Source organism: Styela clava, chromosome 3 (assembly GCF_964204865.1).
Source record: "Styela clava chromosome 3, kaStyClav1.hap1.2, whole genome shotgun sequence".
NCBI classification, from domain to species: Eukaryota; Metazoa; Chordata; class Ascidiacea; order Stolidobranchia; family Styelidae; genus Styela; species Styela clava.
The window spans coordinates 24237028-24253936 of NC_135252.1; the positions used below are offsets into that span (position 1 = coordinate 24237028).

Below are 16909 nucleotides of genomic sequence, written 5' to 3' on the forward strand. Positions count from 1 at the left end.
TAATTTATGTTAGCGAGAAGAGCCGCACAAAAAGTCTGGCGAGCCGCGGTGTGCCCACCCCTGACCTATTCTATCAACTCTATACCTTTGATTGGTTGAAATCATAGCATCTGAAACAACTAATTAACCAACTAATCCTGGACCAAACATGGACTGGTTACCATAAGGGCGGCTGGGGTTCGTCATATGATTGAACTTTACGAAGCCTTATCGCCTTCCCTCTACTCCGGGATAATTATGTACTGTAAATCCCATCATTCTCACAAATTATTATAAAAATCCAATGCTACTCTAAAAATTCAGCATATTTCCTTTTTTTAATTCGCAAATTTTAATTTCTTAGAACAGAATTTCTAGAATAAATATAATTTTGAATCCCGATTGGTGTCAAATCTCACAACTTTTCTATTATGAATCACAAATGGCTTCAGAAACTCAAGCAGCTACTAACAAAGTGAAAAACCATTTGCGTGTGAAGAGTGTTAAACTATGGCTTCCTCCTTACACAAAAGAAAATGGAGAGATTGAAGCAGATGCCATAAATACACTGGCTTTGGAATTTAGTAAGAAAATTAAAGTAAGTTTATTCATTTAGTGAGTTATTAAGCATATTGCTCTGAACTAGTCACTGTACAAGAAAATCACAGACATGAGATTCAAATCCACATTTCTTTTTAGCCTTATCAATTTATTAAATAAAACTTTTGGGATCTTTTGTACAAAACCTCTTCGAACGCTCGAAAATGGGAAAATAAATACCGGTAAATGTTTATTTAGGATTGCAAATTGCACTGAAAATTTCTTATTTTGAGTGTAGTGGGAGTGTTTTCTCAAATCTAGTGGCGAGGGCTTTATACAAAAGAACTAACTTTTGAATGTCAAACTTTTACGTGCATGGGAGAATAAACAAGACCCTACACAAACAGTCATTTAATTTACATACTCTGCCGTATTCTATTCAATGACAATCATAATACTCCTGACAAGGTGGCTTGTGATGCTTGCTTGCTATTTCATCAATGATTATACTATCTGAGGTCGAATGTTAGGGGGGGGGGGATTATAATTATGTGACAGGATTAATAAACTCTTGTTAGTGTAGGTAGGGTTCTTTACGTTAGTTACTTACGGTTCCCTCCACTATTCAAGTCTATGCGTATGCATCTTAAATAAATACGGGATCACGAGAGGCCATTTTGTTCATTTAAGATCGAGCAGTCTCATAAGCATTCCTTTTTCCCCGGAAATCCCAATTATATATTTTTTTCAAAATTTGTATAAGTATAAGTTTATTTTGACTCCATAATCAGCAATAGACGATAAAATAATTGATAAAACAAAATAAATAAAACTGATTACAGAATCAGCAAAGCAAATGAAACCTCAAGTAAGGTTTGAAGCGTACAGATTTTAGATGCAAAGGTATTGATAAAAGAAGTACCTAGTATGTGTGCGCTTACCCAATTTGTAGTCTGAAACTATAACAATTCAACTTTAAATAAGAATACCGACTCGAACCTAATTTCTTTTGCATCATCCATTTTCAGATTCCAGAAAATATTGTCGTCATATGCTTGAATGAACTCTGGCACCACACAGTAGAAAGATTGCGTCAAAATGAGAATTATAAAACGAATAAAATTGCGACATTGAAACTCAAGCGATCATCAACCGAAAAAGTGGAGTTCGAAATTGTTGAAACAAATTTAAACGTCTCTGGGGAGGAACTGAAAAAATTAGTCACAGAAAAATTAAAGTATGATTGTAGTTACTTGAAATTTAAGTACTCATGTAGTATATGTACCAGATTAGGGTTAGGCCGTAATTTCAGGTACAAATACTACGTGAGTCACTTGGCTAGTCGTGATAAAACTGAAATAAGGAAAATTGGAATAAAATTATGTCCTAACCCTAACCAGGTGTACATACTACGTTCCGGTGTCCGCCATCCTGGTGCACATACTACGGAGCGCCGGAATTTATTACTTCAATTAAATTCATGCTCACTCACACTCAAAAACGTGCTCATGCTCACACATTGATACACTCAAAAACGAACGGATTTTCAGTGACATTACGGACAGTCATTGAAAGAGTTACTGAAACTATATAATATAGATTATAGAAGCTTTATGTGCCAGTAAATATATTGCATTCTCCACATAATAGGGAAATCCCATGAGGAAAAATGATGTAAAATTAATTATAAAGTTAAGAATAACATATCATATTAAACCTCATTAAAGGTTTTGTTCGCCCTCCTCTTTCTGTTTTCAGTTTTAATTATTTATCTGTTTTTATCAAATGTTTATTTATCGTCGGTTGTACTGATTATGGAGTCGAAATAGATAGATAGTTTATTTTGGAAACTCCACAATCTGACAATACAAACAAATAAAAAATGGAGAATTCTGGAGAGCGAGCAAAACCTTTAAAAAAAGTTTTAAAAAAGGTGAATATCATGTGCCCACTCACCAACACGCATTCACAAAAAAAAAAATCTTGTTAGACAAGGCTTGGGCAAGAAATAAACACACAAAAAATATGTGAATGTAATACACTTAAACCTATTCCTTTCTGTATACTAGGCTTTCAGAAGATGTCAAACTCATTTGTGGAGGTCGCGTGATTCAGAAAGATTCCTCACTTGAATCACAACATGTAAAGCATAACAGTGTTATACTGTGTCTTGTAATCGCCCAATCAGCTCGCAAAGAGTCATCAGAGGTCGAACAAGCATTGAAAGCAGTCAAGCGTGCAAGAAAAGGGGCGGAGTTATTGGCGGAGATGGGTGCAGAATCAAGCGATATGTCAGGGTGGGGCGTATTTACATGACAGTTTTATCCAAGCTGTTCACTATAAGCCAGTGGTTTTCAAACATTTCAAGCCGCACCCTCTTTTTGGGATTTGTCAAGTCTCGCGCCCCACCTCATAAATAACTAGAGCTAAAAATAAGCTACAAATAACAGTTAGGCCGAGTGAGGCAAAAAATATATTGTCTATTAATTATCAAATATGTTTCAAATTGAACAATTCAACTCAATATTTTTAAGGAAACAACTAAAGGCGAGTGTATTTAATTATTGAAGGTTTTTGTGCATGTTTTTAAAATCTGAAGTTATTATTCCTTTCCTTTCAGGGCTTATGATGTTCAAATAGCAGATCAGAAAGGGCAAGCGTTAGATTTACCAGAAGAAGAAAAACGATCGCTCACAATAGCTCTCGGACTACATGAAAAAGGTCGTGCAATATTACAGCGTAAAAACTATGAACTCGCTTTATTACTTCTGCTAGAGGCTGATAAAGAGTTCCGAGAATGTCGTGCGGAAATTTTAACGATGGTCGATAACTATGCAGTGCTCTGTTTGGACATCGTGTGGTGTTATGTTTGCACAAAAAATATATCCGCACTTCCCGACGCGAAATTAAGACTTAAAGAATGTGAAAGCGCTTTTAATAAAAGTTATGGAGACTCATTACAAAGACTGCTTGCAGTGAAGGTACGTTTAGTTGTTAATTGTAATATTATTCTTCATTTCGTGGGTATGCAACTATGCATAATACTAGAACCCAGGTCACTCGGTCGGAACATATTCAAAAGAAAACATAACTTTCGTGAAAAACGTCCTAGATATACTCATACACGAACAGTTCAAGTGTTTGTTGAATACATTTTCACAGAAGTACTTGAGAAAAATATGGGTTTTGTTTTTTGTAATGTATGTTATTATGTAATGTATGTTGTATGTTTAGTTATGCCAATTCTATAGTTGGACATGATGCATGAATATCTCCCAATCCTATTGGCGGTCATACTCTTTGTAAATAGCTGCAAAAAGCATGATATTTTCAAAACATTATATCTTCTATGTTTTCAGGGTTCTTCCGGAAATGAAATTGCACTTTTTGTTCGCTTGTATTTACTCCAAGGAGTAGTTTTTTATCACGAAGGACAATACAAGGAGTCGAATAGATTATTAGACAAAGCTCAAGGGTTCGTATGAGTTTTAAGTGAAATTACTAAAAGTAGTGTCACACTTGAACTTAAAAGTAAAGGAGACATGCCTCTTAGCTCAATTATGGCTGGTCATTGACACTATTGTTATCAACCTTTTCTTTTATCCTGCAATAAATGTGAAAGTCATATACCATGCATCTAACAAACGTGACCCAAAGGTTAACTGTTAAAGGCTATCCGCCACAAAAATGGTGGTTTGTGTAGGTGACAATATTCCTATACTTGTTGTAGACTGGTAACTGAGATAAATATATGTAATTTCGTCCCAATCTTATTATAATCATAGCTTTTTAACACATTATCAACTTTCCTCTCTCTTCCACAGGTATGCAAAGATGGTTGTCACTGATCAAGATAAAGTAACGGAGTTGATGACAATGGGATTGGCCGAGAGGGAGGCAAGGAGAGCATTGAGGTTAATGTCATTATTGGAGTGTATTTTTCTTCAAAGAGTTTTGCGAAAAATGCATTACATCACAGCTGTAAAATAAGAAAAGATGCTTTCAAATTTATTACTTGAAGGGTCCAGATTCGGATTGGGGTCCGCCGGCCTACACGATTCGATTTAAATTTTTGACCTTGCCTCTGTTTTCAATACTCAGGGCGAACATGATGGATGTAAAACTGGCAACCCAGTGGGCTTTCAAACAACGAGAAGAACATAAAGAAATAAAGAAACAAGAGAAAGAGAAGAAAAGGAAAAAGGCATTGCAAAAGTATGAGAAGTTATATATGTTTTCTCCGAGCATGGCTCTAGGCCGCTTTTCAGGCCGTATACCCTTATTTGTTGGATTTGTCCGCAACGGTCAACCAAAAAGATGCAATGACTTTTTGATTGAAATCAATCTCTAAGGAGATCAAGCTCTTTTTTTGGTGCTCCTGAAGTATGCGCACCAAGATGTCTCATAACCTGAACCCTAACCTGGTACACAACCTGAGTTCAGGTAGCGTGTCATCTTGGTGCGCATACTTCAGGAGGTCCCTTTTTTCATCGTTATGGACCTCTGTGCAGTCATCTTGAACCCATCTTGAAATCTGCTCTAGGCTACCATTCTTGTTGCATGAAATATAAAACTTCGCTATGAACAAGATCCTGATTTTTCATTTAAGTAATATGTTTTTAGGGACACTTATTCCTCCCGCCTTACCCTTTGCTCGAGGCTTTGTACAAGCATTCACTAATAGCTAATGTTATGTAAAAAGCTCATCTTTTTGGAATCTGTTAGTCCGGCATTGCCTACGATTTATTACATCTTGGGTGAGGTAATGGGCTTGGTATCTGAAACTGAGATTTCAACCTGCCATGTTATCATAGAGAGAGAGAGAGAGAGTTTATTTCATTTTGTCAAACCAAGAAAACAATATATACATACATACATATGTGCATAACAAAATTGAAAAAATGTTTTCGGTACATGACTGGGAGGCAACGATACGACCTTTGGAGGTCATCAGAGTCAGTTGCCACCCAATTCAATAAGCATAAAAAATAAATAACAGGTTTGGTGTCAATCTATTAATACCTCTCATGTTTGTTTACTATATACAATATTTACATAATATTTATTGATATTTATCATAGTCAAGTCTAGTGCATTCACCACTTTGTCACCAAATGCAATGTATTTCATATTGCAGAATAACATAGTTTTTGCCATTCCCTGCTGCTTTCCAAAATTAACGATATTCTTAATTTTTATTTCAGAAAATTTGGGACGTGTGCCAACGAAGACCCAATTAATATTGACACTTATGAGCAACTTGTGTCACAGATGGGGTTCGAACCCACGTTAGTTGTTGAAGCACTGAAGCATGCTAACAATGATGTGGGTGGGGCTATAGAAATGATTGACAGTAATCCTGACCAATTACGTGAAGCTGTTCGAATGAATGCAGAAGAAAATATGAAAAAGAATAAAAAGAGTGCGCTTCAACAGGTTTGTTTTCAGGATAGTTTTTACAGTTCATCCTGAGAAAGGCTTGGCGGTGTGACGCAACGAGCTAATCATTAGGAATACGCTTGCCACCGCACCTCTGATTTCCCTGCTTAGGCTTGCCGGTTCGAATCCCACACGGAATATTTATGTGCAAGAGTATTGCTGGACTCTTCGCCGCGGTTCACGTAACCGCTTGTCGGTTACGGCTTCCTCCACCATAAAATCCCATGCATCTGAAAACAAATAATAACTGGCTAACTAATACCACACACAATGACACAACATGGACTGCTAACCGGACGTGATGTCGTGGTTTGTCATATGATTAAGCCATCTTATTAGATTTCCTCTTCCTTGGGATAGATATGTAAATCCCATCCTAAGCCGATACGAGACATTAATTGTATGGCAAACCATAGCCTCTTGCCCGGTTAAAAGACCATGTCAGGTATGAGGTATGGGATTAGTTTGACAGGTCTTTGTTTCGTCCAGTGGTGGTTAGCCATCAAGACCGCAGTACCGATGGTCTACTGTGACAGATTGCCCCTTTTCCATCATTCTAGTGGTATTAATAGTGTTATTTTGATTGGTAGATTCCAAATACCATTATGTTCAAACAATTTATGCATAAGAAAACGAAAACATCCTGTGAAATAACTTTATCAAGCAATGAAAACTGAGAAGAACGGGGGAGTTTCTTGTAAAGTAAAATTAAAATCAGTTTTGCGCCCAGCATTCATAATATATTTGTTTATAAACCTGTGCCTGCTTGCTTACAGCCTTGTTTACAGACAACTTTTTTAGTATCGTTTTTATTCATCACAGCTGAAAGCCATGGGATTTGATGAAGGAGTCGCAAAAGCTTGTCTGGAACATTTCTCTGGTGAACTAGAGGAAGCTGCTTCATATCTTGCTGAACATTTAGGAGAAATTCCCTCAGAATGGATCAGTTCCATCAGCAGCGCTTTGGAAGTAGGAGAATTTGTTTATTAGGCTCGACGGTGTGGCGCATCGTGATAAGTATCAGGAATACGTTCACCACTGCATCTCTGATTATCTTTCGTGGGTTCGAATCCTATGCGGGGATAGTTATTTGCGAGAGGATTGCTGGACTCCTCACTGTCGTAGCGTGGTTCACGTAACGGCTGGCCGTGGTTTGTCAATAAAGAAGTCTTATCGCCTTTTCTCTCCCCCGGGATAAATATGTAAATCCTATCTTATCCAAAAGTCATGATGCATCACGGCATCCCGTTTGGTTGCAAACCAGGTTTGAGTGTGGGGATAAGTTTACCAGTTAACCAAATATAAATAAAATGAACTGAGAACTGAATTTCATTTCAATTCTTCATGCTGATAGACATTTTCTCATTTACATTTTATCTATGTGATTGCCTTCCTGGGATAACTGTGCTCTAATCTCATTTCCCACTTATTAACCAATGACAGCACAGCATGATGTCAGGGCATTATGGGTAAAACCCAGCTTGCTTCTTAGGTTTAAAAATACTGCCTTATCCTATGTAGATCGGGATTATTTGTAGATTTTCTGATATTTATGGGGGGGGAGCTCCTTAACTAATTACCTGTTCAATATGCGTAGACGTATCATTTTATTGAGTATTCTTCTTTCTAATTCCAGGACACAGACACTGCAAGTTCATCTCGGAAACTGACTGAAGACGAAAAAGCAATGGTGCATGACGTCGCAGGTGATGTCACGAAGCACACTGACGAATATCTCGATATCTCTTTGTCCGAGGAGTTAGAACTTATTGTGCAATATCTGACAATGATCGAGTCAGTTTCTGGAAAATAGGAATTTTTAAGTCTGGGTGTTGAAAAAATTTAATTTGAATAAGAATATAATTTTATTTTATTCTATAAATATCTGTTTAAAAAAAATTAAATAATTGAATTTATCTATTCAGTTTTTTTTTTTTTTTCATTGTATTGATGCCTCCTTAATGTGTGCTTTTTTATATTTCTGATGCGTCTGACAAACGTTTAGTTTCCCAACTATATTGACATGTCACTGACATCTCTCCCAATATTGTTGAATATTTTAGAGGGTCCGAATATCCGTCTTATTCTATATATGGCACTGTCTAAACTGCCTTTTTATTGTTATAAAAGCATCTCCAACAAATAACCTGTTCTTGTCTGAGGGATTACTCGCAGTTAGCAATAGGATAGGATTTACATATTTATCCCGGGGGAGAGGAAAGCCGATAAGACGACTTATCCATATGGCGAACCACGGCCTCTCGTCCGGTTACCATTCCAAGTCTGGTATAGGATTAGTTATATTGTTTGTTTTCGGAAGCATGGACTTGGTGGTGGAGGAAGCCGCAACCGACAAGCGGTTACGTGAACCACCCAACGACGGCAAGGAGTCCAGCAATCCTCTCGCACATAACCATCCCTACATGGGATGCGAACCCACGCAGAGTAATTAGAGGTGCGGTGGCGAGCGTATTCCTAACGCTTAGCCCGTTGAGCCGCACCGCCGCGATAAATCCATCTCATCTAGTTGAGATTTTGTCGTGTTTTTGTGATTAGGATTGGATTTTCATATAATAGTTCTATATAAGTTTATTTATATCGCGTAACATACTAAAGTGCCTAACAGACAGACAAATATCTAACAACATACCTACCGGCCAAGATCGATAAGTGATATCGGGTTTGTTTTGGCTTCATAATCGATATAAAGGCGAAACATGGGCGATAAAAGCGTGGATAATAATGTTAGAGAGCCAAGTGAAAGTAAGGGAGATACTGGGCGAACTGAGAGTTTTTATAATGTGCCGATATACACATTAGTGTTTTCAGAGTGAAAGATCTTTTTTTCATTCTACATTGGTCACGTAAAGTTGGCATTAAAGATCATAAAGAGTTTTATTTTATATTTATCTGTGCCGGAGAGAGCGCTGGGCTATTGAAAGGTTCAAATCAAATGGTTAACTAAAGGTATGTCTTTGAATCGACAAAAATGAAAAAAAACACTATTATAAAATTGAGGAAATACATAAAATAGTTGAAACAGTAATTGAATGATCATTTTTATGTGGTTTGTGTGCAAGACCAATAATACTCTACTAATTTTTCTTGACTCCGTCTACCACAATTACAGGAAGATTTTGCGCGCTAACGCTGCTAAGCGCGCTCGGTCTTGATTTGTTTTCGTTGCGGGTGCTTTTTCCTGTAGCAAAATGAGTGGACGTTTGGAAAGTATCGAAGTTGAAAACTTCAAATCATACAAAGGGAAAATACTGATTCCTTTCAAGAGGTTCACGGCTATCATTGGACCTAATGGATCGGGTGAGCGTAGTTTGGTAGTGGCGATGGATTCCAATCTGCCGATGGCAAACTGGTGCCCAGGATTCAGAGTTTGCTATATCTGTATATGCTATAAATCTGTAAATGTTGTATTCCAGTTTTGACAATACCGTAAAAGCGCCTAACTTCGGGCAGTTACTAACTTCGGACAAAAAATTTAAATGGCCATATCTTGACTAGTAAGCGCCGTATATTGTCAATTATAATTTTTATAGGTAGAGCTGTTATATATACATCTATTATCAACCTTTTTAATGTTGTATAATTTTTTTTTTTCTCGAAAAAAACGGAAATATTGCCGAAAAATGACTGCACTCTATTTAACGGCACAGAGTGTCGCTCCTACTCAAGTTATCATCGTCAAAATACCATCATCCGGCAGAGGGCATTAACAATGTATATAATTTATCAGAGTGATCGCAAGATGTCATACGAGATTTAGATTAAACGTAAAATTCTGAATTGTAAATTTCGTAAAATTATTGAGATTTCACACTGCGTCAAAAGTTACGTCAACCTCACATAGATCATTTTTCGCTCACTGCCGACACGAAGTCACACTGCGTCACGGAAACGAATTTTGACGCCCGACACAACGGCGCCAAATTAGCAATTTCCGCTTTAGGTAAAGGCGCATTCCAGTGTAATATTTCTGTATTTTGTTCGGTCCATGTGTGAACATATGCCAAAATCACATTAACGAGAATACGTTTCTTACGTAACCAATGTCGTCAAGATTCGAAAATATAAAACTAGAGAAATGCAACGTCTGAACGTCCATGTGGCTCTGTATACTGACGAAAACAACTATTTTACGCTTTGAAGTCGAAATCGATAGTTATTAGATACACCCGTGTGGAGAATTCATTTTATTCCGAACCAGAATCACGGTACCTATCTCAATGTTAATTAGCGAAATTAAATTGAAGAATAAACGTTCCTATTGGGTTCGTGTTAAGTTTGATGAAAAATTAATTACTTATAAAGATAAGCGTAACATCAACACAGCTATCTATCGAGAATATTAATATTTCAAAGACTTGCAAGTCGGTTAAAATGTTTCATTGTAGATCGAAACGGTTTGCATTAGAATAATTTGCGTATGTTAATTCCCGATTAGAATGGCCAACGTGTTATTATACTGATCTGACGTAACTAAAATACCAAATAAATGCAACAAGGTTAACATTGGACGATGGAAATTTCAAATGATGCATTTTCGCCACGCCGTTTCGATGTTAACGTTACGACGCCGATCGAGCGTCTTATATTCACGCAACGATGTGATTACGTCATCCGCGTCGGAAGCCTCTTTCTCTCTGTGCGTCGCAGTTACGCAATGAGGAAAATGACTGTCCGAAGTTAGGGCAGTGAAGGATAATGGTCAGATGGCAAAATAAAACTGATTATTTCAATAGTAAAAATATTCCGACGAGCACGAAATTTGCAGGGAATGTAGCGTACCGCATCAATGTTTTACCGAGCAATTTTGGCGCAATTTGAACAATAAATGGTTGAGTTATTGATGAAAATATGGTAATTTTGTCCGAAGTTAGGCGCTTTTATGGTACCTAAGGAGGGTCTTGTCAGTTTTATAACCAAGATCTTGACATCCCAATTTAATCTAACCTTGCATCCACTGAATGAACTGGATCAGCGAACAAATCTACAGTAGGGCACAGTTCTCGCATTCCATGATGTCCCGACATTTGGTTCAATAGAACAAACATTCTATTTGTCTCTGAAACAAGGACGTCTGGCACGATGGCTGATGCGTCACATATCTTGATAATATTTTGAATTGTAGAGTGCGGCTATCACAGTAGTATCATAAATTTTTTCAGCTATTTTTTCTCAATTTCAATTCTCCATCCCAGAATTTTAAATTTATAAACTTTTTTTGTAGGAAAGTCAAATCTTATGGACGCAATCAGTTTCGTCCTGGGAGAAAAGACTAGCAGTTTGAGAGTTAAGAAATTGTCGGATTTGATCCATGGCGCCCCCGTTGGTGCTCCTGTCGCAAACAGAGCTAGAGTCACAGCGACGTACGTTGATGAAAAAGGAGAGAAAACTGTCTTTTCAAGGTTAGTTGCGAACAGATGTGAGAAAATGAGTATGAATTCAGTGGATCGAATCCAAAATGACCATATTATAGAAGGATTCGGATCACGCCCTTATATGTTTTCAGTTGTTTTAAATTTGAGGTAGTCATCATTTTCAATTTTTTTCAAACTAGACAAGACTTTAAACCAAGGGTGGAAAATTACGGGCCGCTGGCTGGATCTAGCCTACTATGGTGTTTCATCCGGCCAACTTGTGTCTGCTTAAATTACGATTATAGTTTCTATTGATATGAATTTCAGCTGAAAATATCGTAAATGGAGGATTTACATATTCATCCCGGGGGAGAGGAAAGCTGATAAGACGGCTTATCCATATGGCGAACCACGGCCTCTCGTCCGGTTACCATTCCAAGACTGGTATGGGATTAGTTATATTGTTTGTTTTCTGAAGCATGGACTTGGTGGTGGAGGAAGATGTAACCGACCAGCGGTTACGTGAACCACCTAACAACGGCGAGGAGTCCAGCAATCCTCTCGCACATAACCATCCCTGCATGGGATTCGAACCTGCGAACCCACGCAGAGTAATTAGAGGTGCGGTGGCGAGTGTATTCCTAACGCTTAGCCCGTTGAGCCACACCGCCGCGCCATCGAAATAAGCCCGATTGTTGCTTTGTGCTTTATATTATTATATAAACGTTTGCCTAGCTGTTGGAATAGGTGTTGTGAATAAACTGTTTTTTATTCATAGTTTTTCGTATCGAGTTCTGAGCTTCAGTAACCAAGTATATTTCATGTGATTGGCCCACTTAGAAAAGTAATTGTCCACTCATGCTTTAAATCAGTGTGTGCCGTGAGAGATTCTCAAGTGTGCCGTGAAGCTTTTTGGGATTTCAGAAAAAAAGCTGTTTGTATTACACATAGGCATACATGCAGCTGGCAAGCTTGTGAGCCTTGCATATCCATATCATTATTTACAATGATAATATTATATATTGCATTCGACTTGTCTTTATAGTAACAGGGATTGTTTTGTCATAAATGTATTGTGATGTCATAATGTTTTTGTAAATATGACGTCTACCTTCCACCGTGTTGACTCTCACGTTCAGTTACGTAACAGGAAAGCAGGTTTGAACAAGTTTTGGCTATCTGCTTACAAATTATATTTTATCATTGGCGCAAAGGCCATCAAAATATTCTAGCCATTTGCATCTCCATGGCACTGTTAACACGTATTTTATGTTTTGACTGAAATTAAAAGCGAAAAAGGGAGCGACCGAACCTCATTTCTATTGTTTTTCAAAACAGGCACACACATCGCATTAGCTGAATAACTTGTTGAAGTCCAGCTTTATTTTTTCACGAGTGGGCCGCAAGATTTTTGTTATTTGCTCAGTGCGCCGTGAGCAAAAATAGTTTGAGAACCACTGCTTTAAATCATGTAGTATTTAGTTTTTCCTCATTTTCACCTTTTCTTTTATTTCAGAATAATCAAAGGTTCTTCAGCCGAACACAGAATCAATGATAAAGTCGTTCCTCATGCCGACTACAACAAGGAAATGGAGAGAATTAATATTTTCATCAAAGTCAAGAATTTCTTAGTTTTCCAAGTGAGTGTCTTCTATAGCAACGGTTCCAAATTTTTTGTTTTTGCGTCGCCAAATTATCATGAGAATACTCATGGCGTACTTACACGATGAAATTGCTGCCTTTAAATAAAACTCAATTTTGTGATTGTTAGTGTACATTTGTTAGTTAATGTGTATAATATGCCTTTTTAAGGTTGTAATCATGTAGGCCCAATGAATGAAGGCAAAATGTCAACTCTTATCCCTCATCTTTACCTAGTTTTCCTAAATAATCACTCGTGATCGCTAACTCAGTTCAGCAAATTGCAGAAAGTAGTATCTGCCTCTATTGTTACATAACAGTTACGTGACTCACTATATTGCCCTCGCAAGCTAGTGTACTCTAGTTGCAACCCCGCTGTCTATATCCTCACTCAGTGTGTAGATTATTCTAGACCAGGAAAATTTTTTTCTAAATATTATCTCTTTACACAGCTCGTGACTGTTTGTGTAAAGCTATCTGTTCTATTTGTCATAAAAACAAAAATTTCCAGGGACAAGTGGAATCAATTGCTATGAAAAATCCGAAAGAACGGACGCAACTCTTCGAAGAGATCTCAGGATCTTCAGAATTTAAAGAGGAATATGAAAGAGCAAAAGCTGAAATGGTCGCCTCGGAACAGGAGACGCAGTATTCGTATCATAGGAAGAAAGGTCAGTATGAAATTATTCATAGCGAAATGGTGTGAAGCCGGGTTGAGAGCTGGGGCCAAGCTTAACTTAATATATGGAGCTAGAGCCATCAGAAATTTCAGTACTTTGCTATTCAATTTAGTAAACTCTGACAAATCCACACCTCTGGAAGAAATACTATTTTTGTAAAGACCGCAACTTTCATGCTCACCAAAGTTATTAAACTCGGTTAATGGGTGCTCCCGTACCAAGATGGCGCACAACCTGAACACAGTCTGTGTACAAGGTCAGGGTTAGCAGGTTGTGCACCACCTTGGTACGGGTACCTTGGTAGAGATATTACGGGAGCGTCGGTTTACGGGCGTTGGCACAGAATTCAAACCCGATATTTTTAACTTATGAATTATTAAATCTTCAGGCATTGCTGCTGAAAGAAAAGAAGCCAAACAGGAAAAAGAGGAAGCGGAGAAATACGAAAAGCTGCGAGATGATTACGCTCAACAACGGTTACAAGTTATGTTGTTTAAGTTCTTCTATAACGATAGAGAAATGGAAAAAATGCACGAAACATTGCAGGTTTGTAAGAAGTTTCACATATTTTTATGTGAAGTTGCACATATTTTGTGTTGAATTTCACATACTTTGTGTGATGCTTGATATATTTTATGTAATGTAGCATTTTACATATTTTTATGTAGTTATCCATATATTTTCATGTGTTTTTTTTTTTTAATATTTATTTGGTGTTTGCCCATATAATGTGGTGTTTCACCTATTCAACATATTCACACTTGGCGAAAAGCTGTATATGGTTTTCCTGTACATGTCTACTCAAAGCAAGCTCTATGCTCTCAACTAAGAGTATGACCTACGCACAACCACTATTTCACTAGTAACTATAGATAAATTTTTTCGTGGCATCAATCAAAATTTATTTTCCTTCTCTTTAGCATAAAAACTTTTTACTGTGTGTAGTATTTTTTGTGACGCTTCATATATTATTATATGGTGCCCTACACAACTTATTTGACCAAAACAAAAAGTCCCTATTTCTTGACAAAAAGTAGAAAGAGTGCTGTTAAAAGAATAATGCATTCATGCCACAAAAAAACCTTGGTTTTTCATACATGTCGACTCAAAGTAAGGCCCCATTCTTACGACTAAGAGTATAATTTGCATGCAAACACTGTTTCACTAGTAGCTATAGTTCTGACATGTGCAAACTACGGTCCATGGGCCAAATCTGGCCTGCCTGCCTGATGCTGCCATAAACTTCTTTTCTAACAACCAATTACACTTGCACTGTATAGTTCTTGTTATTGAAATTATTACGTCACACTTACATGGCCCGCAAGTCTAAGCAGTGGCGTAATTAGGGTGCGGCACGAGCCATGGGCGTCGTTTGAACAGGGGCGCAAAAACAGCGAAAAGTATAAATCATAAAAAGTTTCAATCAAATAATTTCAATTGGAAATAATATTAGATGGATTTATTGTGACACAAATCAGCATATTCATATTTCCACCACCTTATCAGCATAAAAACAAAGATCTCAAGCATCTGATGCGAAAAGCAGAACGCACAGAAGAAGAAGTGAAAACCAGGAAGCAAGAGCAGGGAAAGATGATGAGAGAGGCGGCATCTGTCGAGAAGAAGATCCAAGAGAAGGAGACAGAACTGAACAAGAAGAGACCAATGTATATCAAAGTATGTATGTGATTTATGCATGGTAGTGAAACCATTTGAGGGAAACTCACTTGGACCATTTTCTAGGTTTTCATTAACTTAAACAATACTGCTATACAAAAACTATAAAAAGTGTACAAGAAGAAAATAGTTTACAGATGGTGGCTAACCAAATGAAACCCTCGCTTTACCATGTGACTAGTAACATCTTCAAATTGCTCGGCGATAATTAATTTCATCACATGGATGTATTGGTCTGATTACTTTACCACACACTTGTAATCATTGTACCATTACTTGTTGTTACTTGGTAATTATCTTTCCTGTCTGGTGATGATGCTGCATTGATGGTTTATTATAGTTTGTAACAGGCTCACATAAGGTTATTATTTGTGTCAGATTTGAACAAAGTTTTGGCGTGTTGACCATAAAAAAAGCATATAATACATTTGAAAAAATTAAATTTAAATATACCCCCACTTTCAAGAAATTTTCAGTTTGATTTAATTTGGCCACTTTTTCAAGTTATACATCAACAATGATTTATTCAATATAGATCTGGAAATAGATGTGCCTAATATGAAGTGTCTGTATAGACACCTGAAAAACCTTCATTATTCGATTCTTCTCAAATGCACTTTCCAGTTTTCCACATGTTTATTTCTTACAATGAATAAACCAATAGGCACCACTATTCCATTACAGGCGAAAGAAAACACAAATTTTGTAATGAAGAAGTTGGAATCGGCCAAAAAATCTCTCCGCACTGCAGAAATGAGACACGAGAGCCACATGCATGTGATTGAAGATTTAAAGCAACAACTGGCAGATGTGGAGTCTAAAAGATTAGAGTTTGAATCACAGGTATGTGGGAGGAGCATAGCCAAGAATTTTCAAAGAAAGGGTTCTGAATTTCAATTCTTATATAAGACAGTAACAGCTAGCAAGTCCGGTAGTAAAAACTACCCCTTGGGTAGGCCCTGGTATGTATACATGTTTTGTTCAAAATAATGCCATGAACGATCAGTCATTAATGTGGACTTAGTGAATAAAGAGTTTCTTTTATGTATCTGTTTCAAACAAGGCTCTGCGCAAACGACATTGAGGTACAGCTAATATAGTACATATAAAAGTTAAAGACGTTTTTATCAATATTTCCAAACAAAGGTCGAACTCGACAGTCAGACTGAAGGTCGTGACCTTGAGCTGGAAGAGTCGCAGATCAACGAATACAATCGCTTGAAAGAGGAAGCGGCAAAACGATCGACTGCAATAAATATGGAAATTGAGAAATTACTTCGAGAACAACAAACTGACCAGGAAAAGTAAGGACTCTGTGATTTTTATTAAAATTAATAATGTTCAAAATCAAAAATGTCTTCCCAGATCTATATGACTTGGTGTTGCTGTTCTGAAAGCATTGGCGATGTTTTCAATATCAAAAATTTAATTTCCTTTTGTTGTGACTGTGATTGATTGTGAAGAATAGCTATGAAACTGCAAATTATCAGGATATGTACCGTAACAGAGAGTATATATTCTGGGGTGTGCTGGTTATACCATATTCTGGGGTGTGCTGGTTATACCATATTCTGGGGTGTG

The 16909-nt window shown here is 37.2% G+C and overlaps 2 protein-coding genes across 3 annotated transcripts in view; both read left to right on the forward strand.

Annotated features, from left to right (window-relative positions):
- The first annotated feature begins 327 nt into the window (after positions 1–327).
- Positions 328–8104, forward strand: LOC120343049 (NEDD8 ultimate buster 1-like). Its single transcript, XM_039412123.2, has 10 exons — positions 328–577; positions 1548–1756; positions 2589–2816; positions 3140–3500; positions 3879–3994; positions 4344–4433; positions 4621–4734; positions 5724–5955; positions 6781–6927; positions 7595–8104. The coding sequence occupies exons 1-10, from the start codon at positions 422–424 to the stop codon at positions 7769–7771; spliced, it is 1830 nt and encodes a 609-aa protein (XP_039268057.2). The 5' UTR covers positions 328–421; the 3' UTR covers positions 7772–8104.
- A 989-nt stretch (positions 8105–9093) lies between these two features.
- Positions 9094–16909, forward strand: part of LOC120342198 (structural maintenance of chromosomes protein 1A-like) — a 31255-nt gene continuing 23439 nt past the window's right edge. For both annotated transcript variants that reach the window (XM_078110660.1, XM_078110661.1), the window contains exons 1-8: positions 9094–9276; positions 11201–11378; positions 12847–12970; positions 13483–13642; positions 14040–14197; positions 15158–15328; positions 16013–16171; positions 16475–16632. In XM_078110660.1, coding sequence (XP_077966786.1) covers positions 9168–9276; positions 11201–11378; positions 12847–12970; positions 13483–13642; positions 14040–14197; positions 15158–15328; positions 16013–16171; positions 16475–16632 — 1217 coding nt within the window. In that variant the 5' untranslated portion in view covers positions 9094–9167. The remainder of the gene's footprint in view (positions 9277–11200; positions 11379–12846; positions 12971–13482; positions 13643–14039; positions 14198–15157; positions 15329–16012; positions 16172–16474; positions 16633–16909) is intronic.

Excerpts from the sequence above, each read along its gene's own strand:
- LOC120343049 (XM_039412123.2), top strand. The coding sequence starts at position 422 with ATGGCTTCAGAAACTCAAGCAGCTACTAACAAAGTGAAAAACCATTTG. Across the intron at positions 2,817-3,139 it reads GAATCAAGCGATATGTCAGG|GGCTTATGATGTTCAAATAG; the intron begins GTGGGGCGTATT and ends CTTTCCTTTCAG. Across the intron at positions 3,995-4,343 it reads TTATTAGACAAAGCTCAAGG|GTATGCAAAGATGGTTGTCA; the intron begins GTTCGTATGAGT and ends TCTCTTCCACAG.